Source organism: Balaenoptera ricei, chromosome 11 (genome assembly GCF_028023285.1).
Source record: "Balaenoptera ricei isolate mBalRic1 chromosome 11, mBalRic1.hap2, whole genome shotgun sequence".
NCBI lineage: Eukaryota > Metazoa > Chordata > Mammalia > Artiodactyla > Balaenopteridae > Balaenoptera > Balaenoptera ricei.
In genome coordinates this window covers 31780454-31802726 of record NC_082649.1, presented here as the reverse complement: position 1 = coordinate 31802726, position 22273 = coordinate 31780454, and the positions used below count along the sequence as shown (strand labels likewise).

General features: G+C 41.3%; 1 protein-coding gene across 5 annotated transcripts in view; it reads left to right on the top strand.

Annotated features, from left to right (window-relative positions):
• Nucleotides 1-21972, top strand: part of SPATS1 (spermatogenesis associated serine rich 1) — a 53883-nt gene extending 31911 nt beyond the window's left edge. For 3 of the 5 annotated variants that reach the window (XM_059938591.1, XM_059938590.1, XM_059938587.1), the window contains 6 exons: nucleotides 5224-5371; nucleotides 9407-9531; nucleotides 10828-10989; nucleotides 16309-16429; nucleotides 17609-17671; nucleotides 21190-21972. In XM_059938591.1, the coding sequence (XP_059794574.1) occupies nucleotides 5224-5371; nucleotides 9407-9531; nucleotides 10828-10989; nucleotides 16309-16429; nucleotides 17609-17671; nucleotides 21190-21337 (767 nt within the window). In that variant the 3' untranslated portion in view covers nucleotides 21338-21972. The remainder of the gene's footprint in view (nucleotides 1-5223; nucleotides 5372-9406; nucleotides 9532-10827; nucleotides 10990-16308; nucleotides 16430-17608; nucleotides 17672-21189) is intronic. The other 2 variants (XM_059938589.1, XM_059938592.1) reach the window with 2 other exon arrangements.
• Nucleotides 21973-22273: the final 301 nt, after the last annotated feature.

The window sequence follows — 22273 nt, the reverse complement described above, 5'->3', positions numbered from 1 at the left end:
TTCAGTAGATGTGGCACACAGGCTTAGTTGTTCCACGGCATGTGGGATCTTCCCGGAGCAGGGCTCGAACCTGTGTCCCCTGCATTGGCAGGTGGATTCTTAACCACTGCGCCACCAGGGAAGTCCCAGAAACAGACTTTCTTCTAAACTTCTTCTTTTTCTTCTTTTTCTTTTCTGATTCCTTTCTAGTCATCAGAACCTTCTCTTGGTCCTTAAGGTTGGACCATCTTTTCATATTTCATAGAGTTTTAGCGACTTGTTAGGATTTTCTATCTTATGGCTCACTGGATTTTTATTGCATTTGAGTAACAATTATCAAGATGAATGGTGACCCTTTCGAGAAGGACGTTCCTTAGCTTACAGTGCCTCACCCCAGCCTACAGTGCTAGATAGAGAGGTGGGATACGCATTGGGAGCTGGGCACAACAGGTCATTGACTTGCTGAAAGTAACTCAATGTTACTCTACACAGTGGGAACATCAGTATCAGAATGGGTGGGTTCAGACTTGCTTTTCCAGTCCTCTTCTCCTACCTGAGGAGATGTGGAGGGGCAGCCTGAGGTCATGCTTAAGTGTCTCTAGGTCGTGTATGAGGCTGAATTACTACTAGGAAGACCCGGAAGTCAGCTGGGTCTGGAGAATGTGCCATTTGAGCAGAGAGACTGCTCTTCCCACCCTGGCCAGTCAGACAAGTCTTCTCTTATAGCAACCACAGGCCACTTTCTAGAGTGTTGCCAGCACGAAACTTCTTAAGCAAACAAAGAAATAGGCTACATTTGTAGATGTGATTTCACTGCGTGCTACTCAAGGTTGCATAATACATTTACATTTTGCCCCTCAAATTAAAAAAACAAACCCAAAAATCTTATGAGGGGCCCCCTCTGATACCATCCCTAGCAGCCAATCCCTGCTTTGGTGAGCTCTCCTGTCCTCTAGTGGCCGATACAATATACAATGTAAAATATTTCCAGGCTATGAAAAGGCAGCTCCTCTTAAAACCTCTGGGCAAATACTGTCATAAGTAAATGCTATGATAAGTAACTCAGAACTGACATACAAGTCTCAACCTAGAAGACATCTCTGCCCTTGATCTTATTTTTTCTCTACATGTGTGGGTCCCTTCTGCATCCTTATACATACATTTCACACCTTTTTCATAGATGTGTTTCTAGAAGTAGAACCTTGGATGAAAAGGGCACTTCTCATAGGCTTTGGAGGACATAAATGGCCAAATTGCTCTTCAGTGAGATGGAGATATTTTCAGCAACAATGTACAAGAATGCCATTTCTCCAAGCTGTGCCAGCTGTGGGTATTTGCAAAGTGATAGTGAATAATAGTATCTCATTTTAAGTTCAGCTCTTTTACTAATGTAAGGATGAACTTTTTTTCCAAACGTGTGTAGGCTATTTGTGTGTGTGTGTTTAATGAATTACCTAATCATGTCTTTTGCCCATTTTTTTCTCTTGGGTATTTATTTTCATCTTACAAATTTTAAAAAACTCACACTTTGTCATGATTATTAACTCTTTTTCTTATCGTGTATGTTATAAATTTCCTCCCAGTTTAGAGTTTGCTATGGAAGTTTTAAATGTATATGTATTTAAATCTATGCATCTTTCTTTTATTTTGCCTGTATTTGATATCTTTCTTAGAAATAACTTCCCCACTCTGACACTATGTAAACATTCACTTATCATTTTTCAGGTATATCTTTTAATTTTTACATTCAAATTTATAATTCATTTGGAATTTATTTTGGGATAAGAGAGATTTAATTTTATTTTCATGCCAAATGATTAATTAGTTGTTCCAGCAATCTTTTCTGAATGATCTATCCTTTCTTCACTGAGATAAGATGCCACTGTTATCACATAAAATTTTATTCTATCTACATTTGCTATTTGTTCTATTGATTTATCTGTCAGGGTTTTTGTCAGTAACATTAAACTACATTTTATAAATTATACTCCATTGCTCTGTAACCTTGAGCAAGTTATTTGATATTTCTGGTACTCAATTTCTTTATGGGTAAAGTTATTTCTATTTTATTTGTAATTATGGCTTCTTTTTCATTTCTTATACTGTTTACTTGTATTCAGATTTTTTTCTTGAACTTTATCTACATTATTAGTTTTTCCATGAAGCCATAATTCTGATAATCTTCTTTATTTCATTCATTTCTGCTTTTATTTTATGATTTCTTTCCTTATCATTTTGAGATGTTTGCCTTTTTCCCCCTTATTCCTTGAATTGAAAGCTTAGGTCATTAATTTTGGAATCTTTGTTTTTTAACGCTATAACCTGTTACTTGTAAGATGGATATTTTTCACAGTTTGTGTCTCTGAAATTGGATTGGTCTTACCAGTGCTGTGGGCCTAGTAGCCCATGTGAAGTAGTTGTCATAAACTTTGCTGGATGAGCACTGAATAATGCAGGTGTGAGGTCAATTTAGGTGGAAAATCTGACCGTTAGGGGTTGAGTTGAAAAGTGATTCAGTAATCAGACTTTTGAATGTAAGGTTTAAGAATGCCTTAACCAATTTATTTTGCTTATATTTTCCTTCTTCAAATATGCACACGAGTGATATGTGATTAAAATCTATATCTAAGTAAGTCTGAAATAAGTATTTCAATAAGTATTAAATAAAAGTCCTAAGTGATAAAGCGTGTGCCGTAATTTAATTGGCAGCCTCTGTTCTTTGTGGTACGTAGAATAGTAATATTATTACAATGTCTTACATTCAGCAAAATACAGTTTATGCATTTAAGGTTCTAGGTTCTGATTACTGCTTTAGTTGAATCCCACGGTTTTGATATATTGTACACATGTCACTGATCATTAAGTACCTCATGAGTTCCATTATGTTTTCTTCTATCATATGAAATATTTAGAGGTGTGGTTTGAGTTTCCAAGCTTATGGATGTTTTCTGGCTGTCTTTTTATTATGGATTTCTAATAGTATTGCATTGTGGTCAGAGAGTGTGGTCTGTGTTATATTTGTTGACACCACATTTGTGGTTCCGTGTCCGGGGCTGCGGCGGACCTGTGCTCTCTCTTCACAGCTTTGCCCTCCACTGGGCCCCACTGCAACCCAGCTACTCACCCCTCAAGCAACCAGTTGGCCCTCATGTACCGAGGGCTGCTCTAGGCTCTGTGCCATGTTCCAGAGCAGCTCTTCCCACACTTGGCTGGCTCTGAGAATCACCTGAGGTGCTTCTTTTTATTTTTAAAAATATTTATTTGGTTGCACTGGGTCTTGGTTGGGCCACGCAGGCTCCTTAGTTGTGGCATGCTAACTCTTAGTTGCGGGATGCATGTGGGATCTAGTTCCCTGACCAGGGATTGAACCTGGACCCCCTGCATTGGGAGCGCAGAGTCTTATCCACTGTGCCACCAGGGAAGTCCCCTGAGGTGCTTCTTAAACATACTGATTCTCAGGTTGTTCCCTGTAGGTCTGGGTCAGAGCCCTGGAATCTGCATGTTGAACAAGTGCCTCAAGGTGATTTTCATGACTGGACACATATAGGGAGTCAGGAAGAGGGACAGGATAGAATGCAGGGCAGTGATGGAGCTGGGCTTGAAGAGGAGGAAGTTCACTGCCAAGCATGGGCCTAAGAGGTAGAGGGAGACTTATTAAAAATGTGGGTTCCCAGGCTTCACCACGTGAGATTCCAGTTTGATGGGTCTGTAATAGGATTTGGGAATCTGTATTTTTAAATTATTTATTATACTTTTTGTTATTTTGTTTTTGTTTTTATCTTCCTTCCCCCACCCCCCTCTTTTTTTTTGTTAACTCTGTATGCAACAGTCCTTACCCTGAGAAACCCCAGGATGGGGGTATTGTGAGGGGAGGAAGTAGCTCAGCTGGCCTTTAAACTTTGTAGAGTCACAGGCAAAGTCCTCTTAAGAGTAAAGGGTTTGGTGGTAGGGTTGGGACTTGACAAAGGTGGAAAAAATATGATTCACTTGGTGGATGAATTTGAGAGGGAGTTGATAGGAAACGAATAAAGAATTGGCTAAGGGTCAGTTCCTCTGACAGATGGTGGGAATTTGCCCAGGTGCCTGGCATATGCCACATACATGTGAATCATGATACTGTGTAGGTGGAACAGCAGTCAGTCTAAAAATGTACTCCAGAGTCAGAGAAGTCCGACTCTTGTTTCTTAAAATTTTCCTATAACTGAGAGCTTACATTATCTGTGGAGCATCTGTGCTCTCTGAAGGTGTGCATAAAGAAGTGCAATATCCAGTCATCTGATTTTTTTTTAAGTGACTGGACAACGCACACACCTATATAAAATGATGAGAGAACAGATTGACTTTCGCACAGGAGTCATTGTACAGCAGAGTGAAGACAGTGGGTGTGCTTCTCTATCTGACTGTCCTTGGGTTTCAGGACTTGTAATGGTGGGTGGTTGGGGAGTTATAATGCTTTGCCCTTTATTCACTCAAACATTTATTGAATATCTATTTGTGCCAAGCACTGCTCCGAGTGCTACTAAGATGAATAAGACACAGTCTGGTGGGGAAGATGTGATATAAAAGAATGATGACACTGCAGTGGGAGGGGAACCCACAGAAGTTCTGAAGACAGTTCTTTGGATTGTGATCACCAGCTATACTCGCTAGTCTTTCTATGAATAAATCCTTTGGGGAATTTTCTTGAGATGCTCAATACGATGTACAGTGATATATAGCTCAGTTCAGACCTTCTTTCTTCCACTTAGTTTAGAGTAGGTGAACTATGTGGCCGGGGGGGCAAGCAATCTAACACAGAAGTTAGCATTTTTAGACTTTAGTGTTACAGGAGCTGTGATCCAACCTGGGCCAACATGTTTATTTTCTATGTGGTTTTGGTTGCTCAACATTCTGAGCCTCAGTTTTCTCATCTGTAAAATGGAAGGATAAGTAATACTTCTGTCTGTGCATTGTTATGAGAATTAAATGAGATAATGTGTGAAGATGTTAACACAATCTCAAGTATACAGTAAATGCTCAAACTTTTTTTTTGGCTACGCCATGCAGCCTGTGGGATCTTAGTTCCCTGACCAGGGATTGACCCCGGGCCATGGCGGTAAAAGTGCTGAGTCCTAACCACTGGACCGCCAGGTAATTCCCACAAATGTTATTTTTTAAAAAGAAATTATTTATCATCTAGGGAACAAGATAAAGTGGGAGGTATTTTCATGAATGTAATCAAATGGTGATATCTATGTGTTGCAGGTACTAAACTCAATGATTTGCTGGAATCTAAGGGATGCTTTGCCAACATAATGTCCTCTGGCAGAAGTGTCAGCCCCTCATCTTCTATTGAAACAGGTCTAAGCGTCAGTGGGCCTTTCAGCCCCGGCAGAGGGTCTGTTCACCCAGAGTAAGTAAGTGTCCAGGGAAGCGCTGTAAACGTTGGGGTCAATTCTGACCAGGCGGCCAACAGTCTGAGAGGTAGTGTGACATATTTGGTAAGAGCATGGATTCTGGAGCCAGACTGGGTTCAAATCTTACTCTGTCACTTGGCATCTGAGTGAATTTGGGCAAATACTTCACCTTCCTGGTGAAGCTTTCTTATCTGAAAAATGGGGGTAATACTTCACAGTTGTGAGGATTAAATGAGGTAATACATATACTGTAAAGAGGTTAGAGGACTCCTGGCATACAATACAGGCTGTGCAAGTGCTGGCTATTATGAAGGTGAAATTAAACTACATATTTTTTGGGAATACATACATACATACACAGGTGGTAGATCTTAAAGAAAATCAAAGAAATGATTACCATAACAGTCAGAGTCAGGATAGTGGTTACCTCTCTGGGAAATGGACACACAGATGGTTTTTGGGGAATGGGAGGAAAGGGCTGGCCATGCTTTATTTCTTCTCCTGGATGTTGGCTTTAAAATTATTTGTAAAACTGTGTTTAGAAAAAAAGTATTCTGTACTTTGCTCTGTTTATATTTATTTTATGGTCAAATGTTTTGAAAACCTTTTTCTAACAATTTTTGTTATAAAGAAAGTAATTTAAGTTCGTTGTAGAAATTTTGAAAATATAAAAAACAGTATTAAAAATAACAATCACAATAATCTTATCTCTTAGAGAATCAATGTTAACATTTTATTTTTTTATATGCATGAGAAAAAATCGATTTCTTTCTTATGCATAGAAATATGTATTTATTTTTCACAGTTAATATCATATTATACTACTTTTTTGCAAAACCTGCTTTCTCCAACTCTGCATTTACCCACTCTTCCACAATCATCTGTTTATCTGTCCATGTCCTCTTCCCCTTGATCCTAAGCTCCTGAGAGTAGGGACTGTTTGGATCCCCAGTGTCTAGAGCAATGCCTGCCACAAAATGTACTCAGATAAATGTTTGTTGAGTAAAACAAAGTAGATGGACATTTCTAAAGTTCTTTTGGAAAGTTCCCTTTATCCTTGCAATCTTTTCTACACAGTTTGTTCGGCAAACACAAATATATAAAAAATATTTAGAAGAGACATATTTCACCCCAGTGTCAAAATTATCATACGTTTTGAACTGGGAGGGGGACTTTTGAGTTGTTGCATTTTTGCTCTATCTGCACACTGCACAAGTTCAAAGTTATTAGTGTAGATATGTTTATTAAAAACTAGAGATCGAGGACTTCCCTCGTGGTGCAGTGGTTAAGAATCCCCCTGCATGGACTTATATATACTACCAAATGTAAAATAGATAGCTAGTGGAAAGCAGCCCCACATAGCGCAGGGAGATCAGCTCTGTGCTTTGTGACCACCTAGAGGATTGGGTTAGGGATGGTGGGAGGGAGACGCAAGAGGGAGGAGATATGGGGATATATGTATATGTATAGCTGATTCACTTTGTTATAAAGCAGAAACTAACACATCATTGTAAAGCAATTATACTCCAATAAAGATGTTAAAAAAAAAAAATCAGCCTGCCAATGCAGGAGACACGGGTTCGAGTCCTGGTCCGGGAAGATCCCACATGCCGCAGAGCAGCTAAGTCCGTGTGCCACAACTACTGAGCCTGTGCTCCAGAGCCGGCGAGCTGCAACTACTGAGCCCGCGTGCCACAACTACTGAAGCCGGCGTGCCTAGAGCCGGTGCTTCGCAACAAGAGAAGCCACCGCAATGAGAAGCCTGCGCACCACAACGAAGAGTAGCGCCCACTTGCCGCAACTAGAGAAAGCCCATGTGCAGCAACGAAGACCCAACGCAGCCAAAAATAAATTAAAAATAGTAATGATAATAATAAAATAAATAAATTAAAAAAAAAAACAAACTAGAGATCGAGCTATACAAGACTTGTGAGGTTCTTTATGACTTGCAGGCAACATAGTCTGGAGTTAACCTGGAGATCCAGCTCTGCCTCTGTCTAGGGTGTGTTTTATCGTTAGCTGCCTTGAGGGCGCATTTCCTTTGCAAATGGAAATGATTCTATTGACCCCACCTATATCACAGGATGTTTGTAGGGGGCAAACAAGACTATCAGTATGAAGTTGGTTTGAAACAATTCAAATATCAGGATGATGTAATATTATGAAAAAAGATCCTGTGACTTGATAACAGATAACTACATCTGAAAGCATTGTCCAAGGCCATCTATCAAATGCAAGGCCACTTAGACCAGAAGTGATTGCTTTTTCTGTTGACACTCACAACAGTTTGCTGTAGGCCTTTCTGACTGCCAAGAAGTTCGTTATTAAACATAATGTAATGCTCTGTTATTACAGCCATTTCAGTCTAGGTTTGTTTTTGATTATTTCTGCCTCTTCTCTTTATACTGACTGATTTTTTCTTTCCAGTCAATGGTTTAATTGAACACGTATCTTTTTTGGCAACAGCTTTATTTGAAGCATAATTCACATACCATATAATTTACCGGTTTAAAGTGTACAAGTCAGTGGTTTTTAGTGTATTCACAGGGTTGTGCAATCATTACCACAGTCAATTTTAGAACATTTTTGTCACCCCCAAAAGAATCTTGTACCCTTTAGCAGTCACCCCCATGTCCCCTATCCCCCCAGCCCTGGAAACCACTAATCTATATTTTATCTCTATGGATTTACCTGTTCTGGATGTTTCACGTAAATGGAATCACCAGTATCTGGTCTTTGGTGTCTGGCTTCTTTTATTCAGCCTAATGTTTTCAAGGTTCATTCATGTTGTAACATGTATCAGTATATCATGCATTTTTAATTTTAATTTTTATATTTATTTATTTGGCCACACCGCATGGCTTGTGGGATCTTAGTTCCCTGACCAGAGATCGAACCCGGGCCCTCGGCAGTGAGAGCACAGAGTCCGAACCACTGGACTGCCAGGGAATTCGCATCATTCATTTTTTAAAAAATTGTGGTAAAAAATATGTAACAGAACGTTTGCCATTTTATCCACTTTAAGTGTACAATTCAGTGGCATTAAGTTATACTCACAGTTATACTGTTGTGCAACTGTCACTACTATCTATTTTCAGAACATTTTCATCACCCCAAACAGAAATTCTGTGCCCATTAAGCAATGATTCTCCATTCTCCCCTCTCCCCATTTCCTGGTACTCTACTCTAATCTAATCTACTTTCTGTCCCTATGAATTACCTATTCTAGATATTTCATATAAGTGGAATAATACAATATTTGTCCTTTTGTGTTTGGCTTATTTCACTTAGCATAATGTTTTCAAGATTCTTCCATGTCATAGAATATATCAGAACTTCATTCCTTTTTATGTCTGAATAATATTCCATTGCATGTATATGCTACATTTTATTTATCCATTCATCTATCAGCGGACATTTGGGTTGTTTCCACCTTTTGGCTATTATGAGTAATGGCGCAATGGACATTCTTATATAAGTATCTGTTTGAGGGTCTGTTTTCAGTTCTTTTGGGTATATGCCAGGAGTGGAATTGCTGGGTTATATGATAATTTTTAAAAAATATTTATTTATTTGGCTGCGTTGGGTCTTAGTTGCAGCACGTGGGATCTTTGTTGCAGCATGCAGGATCTTTTTTTTCATGGCAGTGCATGGGCTCTTTGTTGCGGCTCACGGGCTTCTCTAGTTGCGTCGCGCGGGCTTAGTTGCCCCACAGCATGTGGGATCTTAGCTCCCTCATCAGGGATCAAACCCGCCTCCTCTGCATTGCAAGGTGGATTTTTAACCACTGGACCACCAGGGAAGTCCCCGATAATTCTATATTTAACTTTTGGACACTAAAATTTTTAAGCATGCACCTTTTGAATATATTTCAGTCCCCTCAAATTGTGAATATATAAATTATATGCTCATGGACTTTTATCGAGGAGTAGTCTTAGTTCTCATACATGAGGGGAATTCTAGTGTAAGATCAGCTTCTAACTTCCAGTTTAAGCACATTGAAGAATCTAATCCTTCTGCTTCCTTTCCAGCCCTGCTGCAGATTTGGATCTGAAATCCTCCTCCTCACATTCTGATCAGTCCTCTGAAACCTCACTGCCTGAAGCCCGAAAAGATAAATATCCCCAGGAATTCAGCCTGCTTAAGTTGCAGACAAGTGAGTAAGTCGTAGGTCCTCCTCCACTCCCAGGGTCTTTGCAGAAGGCTGCCATACTGTTGGGTGCCATTCACTGAAGGCCCATTAGGTGCCAGGCGTTCAACACACTTCATCTCTAATTCTCACAACAACTCTGCTGGGCAACTATTTTCATGTATTTTGCAAAAATAGAATGCTTTTATGTAAAAACCATAAATGTACTGTAGCAAAATACTAAAACAATAAATAAGTCTGTAGAGTATAAAAACCCATACCCCAATATTCTCCAATAATCTTCCCATTCTGCCCCATAGCTGTGAAGAGTGTCATATATATTCTTTGAGAATTTTGAAATGTGTATGTATGTATACGTTTATATATATGTTTGTATATATATATTTATTGCTTGTAATATACCACCATATTCTCACTAGTAGAAGATAGTACACAAATTATTTTCACTCAAAGTAAATAGATCATGGACCTCTTTCTTTGTCAATACATATAGACCTATGTGGCTAATACAGACCTACCCATTTTACACAGAAGGAAACTGAGGCTTGGAGAGATTCAGTCACCCATACAAGTACGCGAACCTAGGAAATGGAGGGATGGGATTAGAACCCAAACTTGCTTGCCTCCAAAGCCTGTGTTCCTTCTCGGCCACCAAAGAGCACAAGAGTTTCTTAAGCAACCCTAGAGCTGTCAGGAGATCTTTTATTGTTTAAAATCACTTTAGCCATTTTACAGGAAAAGGGTCAAATGAGGAAACAGAGACACTGAGAGGTCCAGTAACTAGCCTAAGGTCTCAGAGCAGCCTTTCTCCTTGGTCATAATCGTATGTACACATTTCCCCGTGTCACTGTAGTGCATGCATGTGCCACTGTCGCTGCCAACACCAGGTATCATCTGGTTAAGATGCCACGGGTGTTCCAGCCCTTCCCTGGTTGATGGGCATTCTGTTCTTCCTGCACACTTATTAGAGAAAAGTTGGATTGTAGGTGCTTGTAAAACTGTCTCTGAGCTTCCTAACCCATACATCACTTCCAACCATAAAACTGGCTTTATTTTTGAAGGGGAGGGTAAAAAGGGAAAAAAAGAAAGCCCTCTTAGATAGCTTTCTTCCTACTTCCCTGCCTTTTGTGCCTAGTTCCACAGAGTCTGACACTGCCCGTGATGTGGAACCAAGGAATTATACACGTTAATAAAGGCTGTATAGCCAGATAGTGCCTGGGGGGGTTTTCACAGTGTTTTGTCCTCCAGCTACATTGTGACGCTGGGAGCAGTGCTGATGGAAGGAATTCTGATGTCTTGCAGAAGATGGGCAGCGTCCTGAGTGGACATTTTACCCAAGGCTTAGCAGCAACATCCACACCTACCATGTTGGAAAGCAGTGTTTCTTTAACGGGGTCTTCCTCGGCAACAGGAGGTCCCTATCAGAGAGGACGATGGACAAGTGCTTTGGGAGGAAGAAATATGGTAACGTTTTCCTCCTGGACCTTAACTGTGCAATGTTCAGAAATACTCCTGAGTCATGACTCTGCAGGCCCAGCATCACGTGGCTGGGGGCAGCCCTGCGGGGTCACCAGGTCACCCAAGTGCAGCCAGGAAGATAGGAAAGCGAAGGGATGGTTGGCAGACTGCACTTTTTGGCATAGAACTCACAACATATGCTGATCTACATTTTTGTTTTTCTCTGGATTTCATAAAATGCTAATGTGACATTTAAGTCATCAGATAAGTTCTCTCAGATACTTATTAATAGAAACCTCCACTGAAGTCCGAGGAAAATAATTCATGTTTTAATTAAATGCTGCCTGTCATATGCATTTAAATCGTACTTTAGATTCTCTTTTTTTTTAAAGTGTATTCTTTTTTAAAAAAATTAATTAGTTAATTTATATTTCGGCTGCGTTGGGTCTTCGTTGCTGTGCGTGCGCTTTCTCTAGTTGCGGCGAGCGGGGGCTACTCTTCGTTGCGGTGTGCAGGCTTCTCATTGCGGTGGCTTCTCTTGTTGCGGAGCATGGGCGCCGGGTGCCCGGGCTTCAGTAGTTGCAGCACGTGGGCTCAGTAGTTGTGGCACGTGGACTCAGTAGTTGTGGCTCGCAGGCTTTAGAGCGCAGGCTCAGTAGTTGTGGCACACGGGCTTAGTTGCTCCGCGGCATGCGGGATCTTCCCGTACCAGGGCTTGAACCCATGTCCCCTGCATTGGCAGGCAGATTCTTCACCACTGCGCCACCTGGGAAGTCCCCATACTTTAAATTCTTTACAAGGAAAACATCCTGTAAACCTTAGCCTGAAGCACGTGTTGTTATTTAGCAGCTGATTTAATAAAAGGTAGTTGAGATGAGGAGTTATATACATCTCTCCTCAGCTTTAACTTGGTGAGTCCCCTGTCCCAACCTAGCCATCGTGGATTTACTGAAAGACCCTAAAGAGTTTCTGAATACTAAGGGACCATTTATGGCACATGCTTCTATAGAAATACCCCTACAGGATTCAGCCATTGCTTCAGGGAAGAATAAGATTGCTGTAGTAGGAATACAAAGAGAAAGAAATGGAAAGCTCTCATTTTTGAGTTTTAAAGTAGACTTTTAAACTCGTAGCAGAGACAAAAGACCAAGGCTTCTGTTTGGATAGAGAATACACCAAAAGCCAGACTAAAGTAGTCACTGATATGGGGACTTCTAGGAGTCCTGTGTCCTGCCCAACTCCTGAGATCAAAAGCCAGTGGGTGATCGGATGTGAATCTAGCTGGGGCTTCTGCCTCACAGGGTGGCTATGGGAAGACCTCGAGCTTCAAGGTGAAGTGGCATCTGGCCTGACTCTGAGCAGGAGAGTGGTGATAGCTATGGGCAATGTTTGGGTGGAAAGCCAGCCTCAGGGTCTCATCCAGCCAGGAGATATGGAAGAATAGCAGCATTTCTGTGCCTTGTAAAGACTGTGGAGGTTAGGACAGAGAGAGAGAGAGAGAGCAAGCTAGGAGAGCTGGTCTTACAGCTGGAATGCCGGGAGGCCACTGTACGGTGCATTTTCGACCATCAAGCCAGGGGTCATCTGAGAATAAATGTGTGCCTCACCTGATGCATTGTGGAGGGGGGTGGCTTCTGAAGGGTCAGACTAGACGACCCATTTTAGCAAACAACAGAAATAGATGCCAACTCTCAGAGAGTAGCAGATACCCATGTGGTTTGCAGACAGTGACCCAGGACCCAAAGCCTTCCACTAAAGCCTTGATGTCATGTAAGCCTGTTGTGCATACCCCGACTTCCCACTCCTAATTGAGATGCAGCCATAGGGTAGAACAGGAAGGATTTATTTTTTAATTTTAATTTTAATTTATTTATTTATTTTGGCCACACTGTGCGGCTTGTGGGATCTTAGTTCCCCAGCTAGGGATTGAACCCGGGCCACAGCAGTGAAAGTGCAGAGTCCTAACCACCGGACCGCCAGGGAATTCCCAGGAAGGATTTATTTAACTGGTTTATGTCTGAAAACAACTGAGAAAAATCAAGAAGGGATTAAGTTTAGCTTTCTATTGCTTAGGCATGCTCTTGGCTACAAGTAAGAGAAAAATCAAATTATCAGAGACTTAAATCATAAGATATTTATTATGTAATTAACAAGAAGCTTTGACATCTAGGTGACCTATATAGTCTGGTTGCCCAGTGATGTCATCAAAGATGTAGGCTCGTTTCGTTTTTGTGTGTGTGTGTGTTACCATTCTTTGTAGTGTTGGATTTTCTTGTCTTGATGCTTGTCACCTTATGGTCACAAAATAACTGTTGCAGTTCCAAGAATCATTTTTATATTCAAGACATGAAAAAGAGGAAAATCTCTTGTTGCCTTCCCCTTTTAGAAGGAAGGAAAAGTTTTCCCATATGGTCCTTGGGAGATTTCCTTCCACTTGTGTCTCACTGGCCAGAATTGGGCCAACTGCAAGTACATATCAAAAGTAAATGAGATTATCATGATGATCCAAATCCTAACCCTAACCCATCACTTCCCTCCTAACTTGAAAGTAAACATTGTCCTGAATTTTGTGTTTATTATTCCTTTTCCTTCCTCCCTCTCTCCCTCCCTCCCTTCTTTCCTTCCTTCCTTCCCTCCTTCCTTCCTTCCCTTTACTGTTTTTATTGTCTTGTCTCCCCAACTAGATAAGATTCCCTATTCTCTAACCTTGAATTTTCCAGATTAAAAAAAAAAAAATTGGGATGCGGGTGGTATTAGCCTAGTCCTGATTTCAAATAATAATAACAACTGCTACCATTTCTTTTTTTTTTTTTTTTGGCCACGCCGTGTGGCATGTGGGATCTTAGTTACCTGACCAGGGATCGAACCCGAGCCCCCTGCAGTGGAAACGCAGAGTCTTAACCACTGGACCGCCAGGGAAGTCCCCATTTCTTTTTTTTAAGCATTACGTGGGTATACTATTTTTATTTATTGACGTTTAAATTTCACCATTAAACATGGAACAGAAGTATATGCTGGCCCTATGTTCAGATTTTTGAAATAAAGATAAATGGACGGATAGCTTTAAGGGTGCAACATACTAAACATTGCACAATATATATTAAACAACTTAGATTATATCTTTATATGTTTAGTAGCACAAGTATAGGGATAAGCCATGCAATTGAAGGAAAAATTTGTTCAGGACTGAGCAGAGAGGTCCTTGGTTGCTGACAGAATCTCCCCTTGACTTCAGACTTGAGACAAACCAAGGAGTCTGTCAATAAACAAAAACCACTGAATTCAGGACAAACAGTAGCAACTGGGTAGATATTAAGGAATTGGCTCTTGCTAATTCGGATTGTGGGGACCAGTCTGAAAGGTTGGCTGGATGCTGGAAATGCTGCAGCTCAAGTCCAGGATCTGTAGATTAGAAGAGCAGTCTAGAGACAGAGTGGTTAGTGCATTCTTCAAAAAGCCCCGGTTTTCCAAACAAGTTCCTAGGATACTTTCCCCAAACAGGGTGCTACCATTTCTTGAGTGCTGATTATGTGTCCAGATTATTCTCATTCAGTACTCATGATAGCTATGCAAAGTAGACATTTGAAATAAACAGTTTATAAATGAGGATTCTAAGGCTTAGGGAAGTTAAACTGCTTAAGGGCACAGAACTAGAAATTGCAGAGCTGAATTTGGACTCAGGCGTGACTGATTTCACAGTTCAAGCCCTTCTCACCCCTTCTTGCTGTCACCTGACCTTTACTTGTCAGTACCTTGGTTTGGGTTTCCAAAGATAGGGTCACTCCACCCTCCTTGCTTTGAATCCTCAGCATTTCATCCTCAGGAAGCGCTCAATGCACAGATGTAGTTGATGTTATTTCCCTGCACTTAAGAGCTAATAAAAAGTTTAGCCGAAGAGTCTTAGCTATTGAAAAGGGTTTTGAAAGAGTAAAAAATAGAAAATTAAAAAATCAAGTACTCCAGTAACTCAAGTACTTCCACCAATTGTGCAGATGGCTTTTCTGAGTTAGCTAGAGAAATTTGGGCAGGTAGGAAACAGCTTATTAAAAATCTTCCCCAGCTCTCCCTTTGGCTTGCATCTTGTGGGTACAGGTGAATGGAGCAATATCAAAACAAGCATTTAAAAATTAGAAAGAGGGTCCTGTTCATTGGGTGTGTGAGCAAAGAAGGAGGTTGTGCTTCCAGCCATGCGTCCTTGCTTCTGATCCCAAGGTGGTTAGTCTTGCAGTCCAGGATTATTCCCTTAGGAGATGCATCTGGTGTAAGAGGTGCAGGTTTAAACGACCATCCTGTACCAGGCTGACTCCATGTGGTTAGTTACTTGTTCCTGGGGCATTGGAAGCGGCTGGGTTGGGTGTCAGAGCATGGGCTGAGGAAGCGGTGTTTGCTCAGCATCAGTAGACTTTTTCGTGACTCCTCTTCACCAGGAAGGCCACCTCCTACTGCTACACTACCCTAGTCTTTGAGTCAGAAGGAGTAGCAGAACCCTTATTAGTTGATTTCCTCCTGAGACCCAGTCAGAGAGGCAGAGCCCCAATTAGAGCTGCCTCTAATCCCGGAGGGATTCAGGGATTCAAAGTGCACTAATGTTCAGGAATGAAAAGATTTCAAGTCAGAGTTCATGCTGATCATTTCAGATACTTTTGATTCACCATTCATTTTAAACCAATACATCCCATCCAAACCTAAGCTATTCTTCTCTCCCAGGGTGAGGTAATCATAACAACACCTTTTAAAAAACGTTTCAAACATAGGCTCGCACTTTATTTGTTTTTCTTAATCTGTTTTATTAAAATTTATTTTTAATTTTTATTTTATTTTATTTTAGGCTCACACTTTTCATCTCCTCAAGGCGAGACAATCACAAACAGAACATTAAGATACCTATATGCACCTCATAATAAAACACTAAATTATCCTGTTTCCATTGTCATGTCAATTCTTTTTTTTTTTAATAAATTTATTTATTTTTTAAATTTATTTTTGGCTGTGTTGGGTCTTCGTTTCTGTGCGAGGGCTTTCTCTAGTTGTGGCGAGCAGGGACCACTCTTCATCGCGGTGTGCGGGCCTCTCACTGTTGCGGCCTCTCTTGTTGCGGAGCACAGGCTCCAGATGCGCAGGCTCAGTAGTTGTGGCTCATGGGCCTAGTTGCTCTGCGGCATGTGGGATCCTCCCAGACCAGGGCTTGAACCCGCGTCCCCTGCATTGGCAGGCAGTTTCCCAACCACTGCGCCACCAGGGAAGCCCGTCATGTCAATTCTTACAGCAAATCTGTGGATCATCTTCAGCCCTTTTTATGATTTTGTTTTCAAACACCATTCACAGTTATTGACCCCAGGAATGGAATCCCAAAGGTAACTCCAGGAGATAATCCATATATGTATCCAGAACAGAGTAAAGGCTTCCACAAAGCAGGATCAACTCTCCCACCAGGGAATTTTTCACTGTAAGTGTATGTTAATACTAGGGTTATTTAGTTAACTTTAAAGGAATTGTATTTCTTTCTACTACATATAAATTATATTTTACAAGGGGTGAATCTCAACAAGACATATTTGGTGAGAATTTCCAAAAAAATCTGTACCTAGTTCCTTAGTGTATGCACATGTACATGTGTGTAATTGAAATCATACACAGGTTCTTGACTACAAAAAGGTGGTTGTTAATTTTGTTCCTGTTATTATCAACAAATATGAAGACTTCAATTTTCATACTGAATCAGATTGTTGGTTAGTGACTACTATTTGGATTGACTTGTACTTGCAACTAAGCATTGAGGAGAAAGGGAGGGTCATTAAATTAAAAGAAAAAACAGTTGGTATAGTATATTAAAAATATTTTTAAAAATCAATCATGTTCCAAAGAAAACAAAACCACTAATTTGAAAAGATACGTGCACCCCAATGTTCATAGCAGCATTATTTACAATAGCCAAGATATGGAAGCAACCTAAGTGTCCATCAGCAGATGAATGGATAAAGAAGATGTGGTGTATGTATACAATGGAATATTACTCGGCCATAAAAAAGAACGAAATTATTGCCATTTGCAACAACATGGATGAACTTGGAGGGTATTATGCTTAGTGAAATAAGTCAGACAGAGAAAGACAAATACTGTATGATATCACTTATATGTGGAATCTAAAAAGTAAAACAAACTAGTAAATATAACAAAACAGAAACAGACTCACAGATATAGAGAAAAAACTAGTAGTTACTAGTGGGAGGGGGAGGGGCAACACAGAGGTGGGGGTTAAGAGGTACAAACTACTATGTATAAAATAAATAAGCTACAAGGACATATTGTACAGTACAGGGAATATAACTGACATTTAATAAGAACTACAAATGGAGTATAACCGTTAAAAATTGTGAATCACTATGTATACACCTTAAACATATTATAAATCAACTATACCTCAGTAAAAATTAATCATGTTTGTTTTAATGATGTTTACTAAAAAGGGTAAAAAAGTAAAAATAATTATGGCCCTTAACAGTTTTGAAGCCCATACGTAACAATTAAAACCAGAAAATAAGACATTTTATTGAACACAATGATGTATTGATCTCTTTGCCATAGAAACCATGCCAATCTTATGGTTGCCTTTTCTGTTTTTCAGAATGCCTTACGAAAAGAAATTTGATACATTTATTCCACTTGAGCCTCTTCCACAAATTCCCAAGTGAGTTCTCTCAGCATGTTTCATATTATCCTATCTTTATGAAAATATCAATTGTTTATTTTCTCCTATGGAGGAGCTCATAGACACCTAACACATAGGGACCTTTTGAATCCCAGCAGGTGGGTGAGGCAGTTTGAATGGAGGGTTTTTGGTTTTGAAGGTCAAGTGTCTGTGGAGTCTGGCACCTGGGCTGCTCACATCTTCAACAGATATGATTGACAAATACCAGATGCCATGTGTAGTCCTAGGTGTGCACTGTGAGGGGTTTTATGTGTAGCAAAAAGTCAGGGTCCCTGCTTTCCAAAACATAAGAGTTTGTTAGAAAAGACAGGGCTTTCCCTGGTGGGGCAGGGGTTGAGAGTCCGCCTGCCAATGCAGGGGACACGGGTTCGAGCTCTGGTCCGGGAAGATCCCACATGCCACGGAGCAACTAAGCCCGTGTGCCACAGCTACTGAGCCTGCGCTCTAGAGCCCGAGAGCCACAACTACTGAAGCCCGTGCACCTAGAGCCTGTGCTCTGCAACAAGAGAAGCCACCGCAATGAGAAGCCTGCACACCGCAACGAAGAGTAGCCCCTTCTCACTGCAATGAGAGAAAGCCCGTGCACAGCAATGAAGACCTAATGCAGCCAAAAATAAGTAAATAAATAAATAAATTTATTAAAAAAGAAAAGAAAAGAAAAGAAAGACATATGCTTAAATGAGTGCAGCCAGGGAGGACGGTTAGAGTTTGAAGAGGCAGAGAGCAAGCTATTGGAGTATTTCTGTATTTGAGGGAAGTATCATTCCTCTGATCTTATATGTTGGCTCAGCTCCATTCTGAACCTTATACATTTTGATATGTAGGTTATCCTTATTTTTTGAAGAATTCTGCAGTTTGCATTGGTAGTTTCCTTTTGACTAAAGAATTCCTTAATAGAGAGATTTTGAATTTCCAGGTAGGAGAGCTTTTTGGTTTTTTTTTTTTTTTTTTTTAATTAATTAATTAATTAATTTATTTTTGGCTGTGTTGGGTCTTCGTTTCTGTGCGAGGGCTTTCTCTAGTTGCGGCGAGTGGGGGCCACCCTTCATCGCGGTGCGCGGGCCTCTCACTATCGAAGCCTCTGTTGCTGCGGAGCACAGGCTCCAGACGCACAGGCTCAGTAGTTGTGGCTCACGGGCCCAGTTGCTCCGCGGCATGTGGGATCTTCCCAGACCAGGGCTCGAACCCGTGTCCCCTGCGTTGGCAGGCAGATTCTCAACCACTGTGCCACCAAGGAAGCCCCAGCTTTTTGGTTTTTATTTTGTAATTCATTTTTACTTTTATCACCTCGTGATCAGAAAATATTGTTTTTATTATTTTTATTTTATGGAACTTATCAACATTTTCCCTGTGATCTAATATACGTTCGATTTTGGGACTCTCTCCACATGCATTTGAAAGTACATTCTATTTCATCAGGATGCGAAGTTAGATACATACCCAGAAGATTTATCTTATTGATTATTCTGTTTAGTCCTTATATTTTCTTACTCATTTTTGTCCACTCATTTTGTCCACTCGGACCAAGAGTTGGTGTGTTATAATGTCCAAATATTAGTGTGTTTCTATCTTTATTTTTTTTATAGATTTCTTTTTTTAAAAAAATTTATTTATTTATTTATTTATTTTTGGCTGCGCTGGGTCTTCGTTGCTGCATGCGGGCTTTCTCTAGTTGCAGAGAGCGGGGGCTACTCTTTGTTGCAGTGCGCAGGCTTCTTGTTGCGGTGGCTTCTCTTGTTGCGGAGCACGGGCCTAGGCACGCGGGCTTCAGTAGTTGTGGCTTGCGGGCTCAAGAGTGCAGACTCACTAGTTGTGGTGCACCGGCTTAGCTTCTCCGCGGCATGTGGGATCTTCTCAGAACAGGGCTCGAACCCGTGTCCCCTGCATTGGCAGGCGGACTCCCAAACGCTGCGCCACCAGGGAAGCCCTATCTTTATTGTTAATTGTAGCCATTAGCATTATAAAAATATCTTTCTTTTTCTCATTTAATGCATTTGTCCTATGTTATACCTAGCCAGATATTAAGATTACAACTCTTACTTTGTTTTGTTTGCATTTGACTAATATGCCTTTGCCCATTCTTAGACTTTCGAATCACTTTGTTTTAGGTCTTTCTCTCAGACAAAGAATTGGATTTTGCTTTGTGAGCCAACTTGAAAATCTTTTTCTTTAAGGGGTGAATTAGGGCCATTTGCATTTGTTGATTTGACAGATTTGACTTCAATTCTATCATAATAGTTTATGTTACATGTATTATGTGTATTATATTTACCTGGAGTCTTTCACTGTTTTCTTTGATTATTTCAACAAAAGTTAAAAAATTATTTCTTCTGATGTTTAGGAATGCTTGTGTTCTTATCCTGCTGGTTCTTTACGCTAATATCTTTCTATATTGCTCTTCATCCTGCTTTTCTGTTTTTTCTTTTTGGCCACTGCCTCACGGCATGCGGGATCCTTAGTTCCCTGACCAGGGATTGAACCTGTGCCCCCTGCAGTAAAAGCACAGAGTCTTAATCACTAGACTGCCAGGGAAGTCTGTCGTCCTGCTTTTCTTACTTGGGCTTCTACTATTGGGTTGTCAGCTTTAAATGATAACCATTACTCCCACCTATTACTATGTGTGGTAATCCTCCTCTTCCTTCTTACAGGAAACTTCAGCAGGTTTATCAGGGTATTTTCTCAATCATGATGCATTTCTCCCTAAAAATATGAAAATTTTAGCTGCCAAAAGATGAAAACATTCTTCGTCTTCCTGCTCTGACTCATCCCAGGAACCTCATTTCCTGGTACCTCTCGGAACCCACACACTGCAGCCCAGCATATGCCCTTTCAAATCTCAACAGACCTGGGAGGACGCTGGGTGTCTGTATTAGCTGAGGTCCCAGCAGAAAGCAGAAAGTACACTCGGGTGGGATTCTGAAGACAGTTTAATGAAAGGACTGTTTACCAGTGTGTGGGCAGGTTGAGGAAACTCACATGGGAGGGTGAAGCACCCAGGGGCTCCCACCAGTGGGAAGCTCTTACTACTCCTGGTCTGAACAGCAGGAGGAGGGCCCATGGTTCACAGAGCAGCAGGAGATGGAGAAGGGCTGTCTGAAAGGACCTGCGGCAGAGGAGAATACAGCGGCTCCAGAACCGGGGTACCTCAGGAGATAGGGCGGGAGCCGAGGAGCTCAATAAGACATACCCCAACCTCTGTCTTTCCACCTTCTGATTTCCTGTTGGTGCCTCCCATTAGCCAAGCCCAGCTCAAAGGTGGGGGCAGGGAGGAGTCAAGGTGATGCAGGCTACTGGGGTCAACTTCTTGGGTAGAGAGGGACACAAAAGAGATCTGGGCTTGGGGCAGGGGCAAACGGTGAAGACTAACACGGTGTTTGATTTTGATACTTTGTCTCCAACATGGGAGGCCTTCTTACTTTTGGAGGATGTAGTGCCGAAGATGTTTGTAAATTTTGCATCAGACGGACTCAACTCAGGGTATTGTTTTCTTCCCACAGCTTGCCTTTCTGGGTGAAGGAGAAGGCCAACGAGCTGAAGAATGAGATAAGAGAAGTTGAAGAGCTTGACAGTTGGCAGCCAGCGGTCCCCTTGCTACAGAGTTTGCTACCTGCTGGTGGGTCAAAGAACCTTCAAAAAGTAGCATAAAAACTGGAGGCAAACCCAGAAGAGCAGGCTTTTGAGAGGCTTCTCAATGGAGACGAGAGAGGCAGAGAGCCTCTCCCAGAGTGGATGGTGCCCTTTGCCCCGAGATGGCCCTTGGGCAGATGTCATGGTCGTGTGTCACCGTGTGTGGTTGAGAACTGTTAGTCTTATAATGGAGCACAGCCTTTAACTCCATGCCTCTATCCACAGGTTCTTTGGACTTTCCAAGACAATCTTGAACAGGAACAGGTCCAGGAAGCAGGCACTGACTGTCCTCTGGAGAGCCTTTTCCTGTTAATTGATTCTGTTAGTGCGACTGTTCTAAATCAAATGTTTGACTTGGATGCAGAATCACTGTGTTTTGCCTCTTTTAACTTTTTTTTTTTGGCTGCGCTGCACGGCTTGTGGGATCTTAGTTCCCCGACCAGGGATTGAACCCGGGCCCTCCGCAGTGAAAGTGCTGAGTCCTTACCACTGGACCGCCAGGGAATTCCCTTAAGTTTATATTTTGAAAACTTTCAAACTGATAGAAAAGTTGCGAGAATCGTACAACAAACAGATACCTACATATTCTTCACCTAGGGTCTACAACTAACATTTGTCCACATTCTCTTTTTCTCATATTATTGCTATTATTATTTTGCTCAATTACTACTATCATTTTTGATAAATTTATTTATTTATTTATTTTTGGCTGCGTTGGGTCTTCGTTGCTGCACACGGGCTTTCTCTAGTTGTGTGGAGCGGGGGCTACTCTTCGTTGTGGTGCCTGGGCTTCTCATTGCGGTGGCTTCTCTTGTTGCGGAGCACGGGCTCTAGGCTCATGGGCTTCAGTAGTTGTGGCACGCGGGCTCAGTAGTTGTGGCTCATGGGCTCTAGAGTGCAGGCTCAGTAGTTGTGGCGCACGGGCTTAGTTGCTCTGCGGCATGTGGGGTCTTC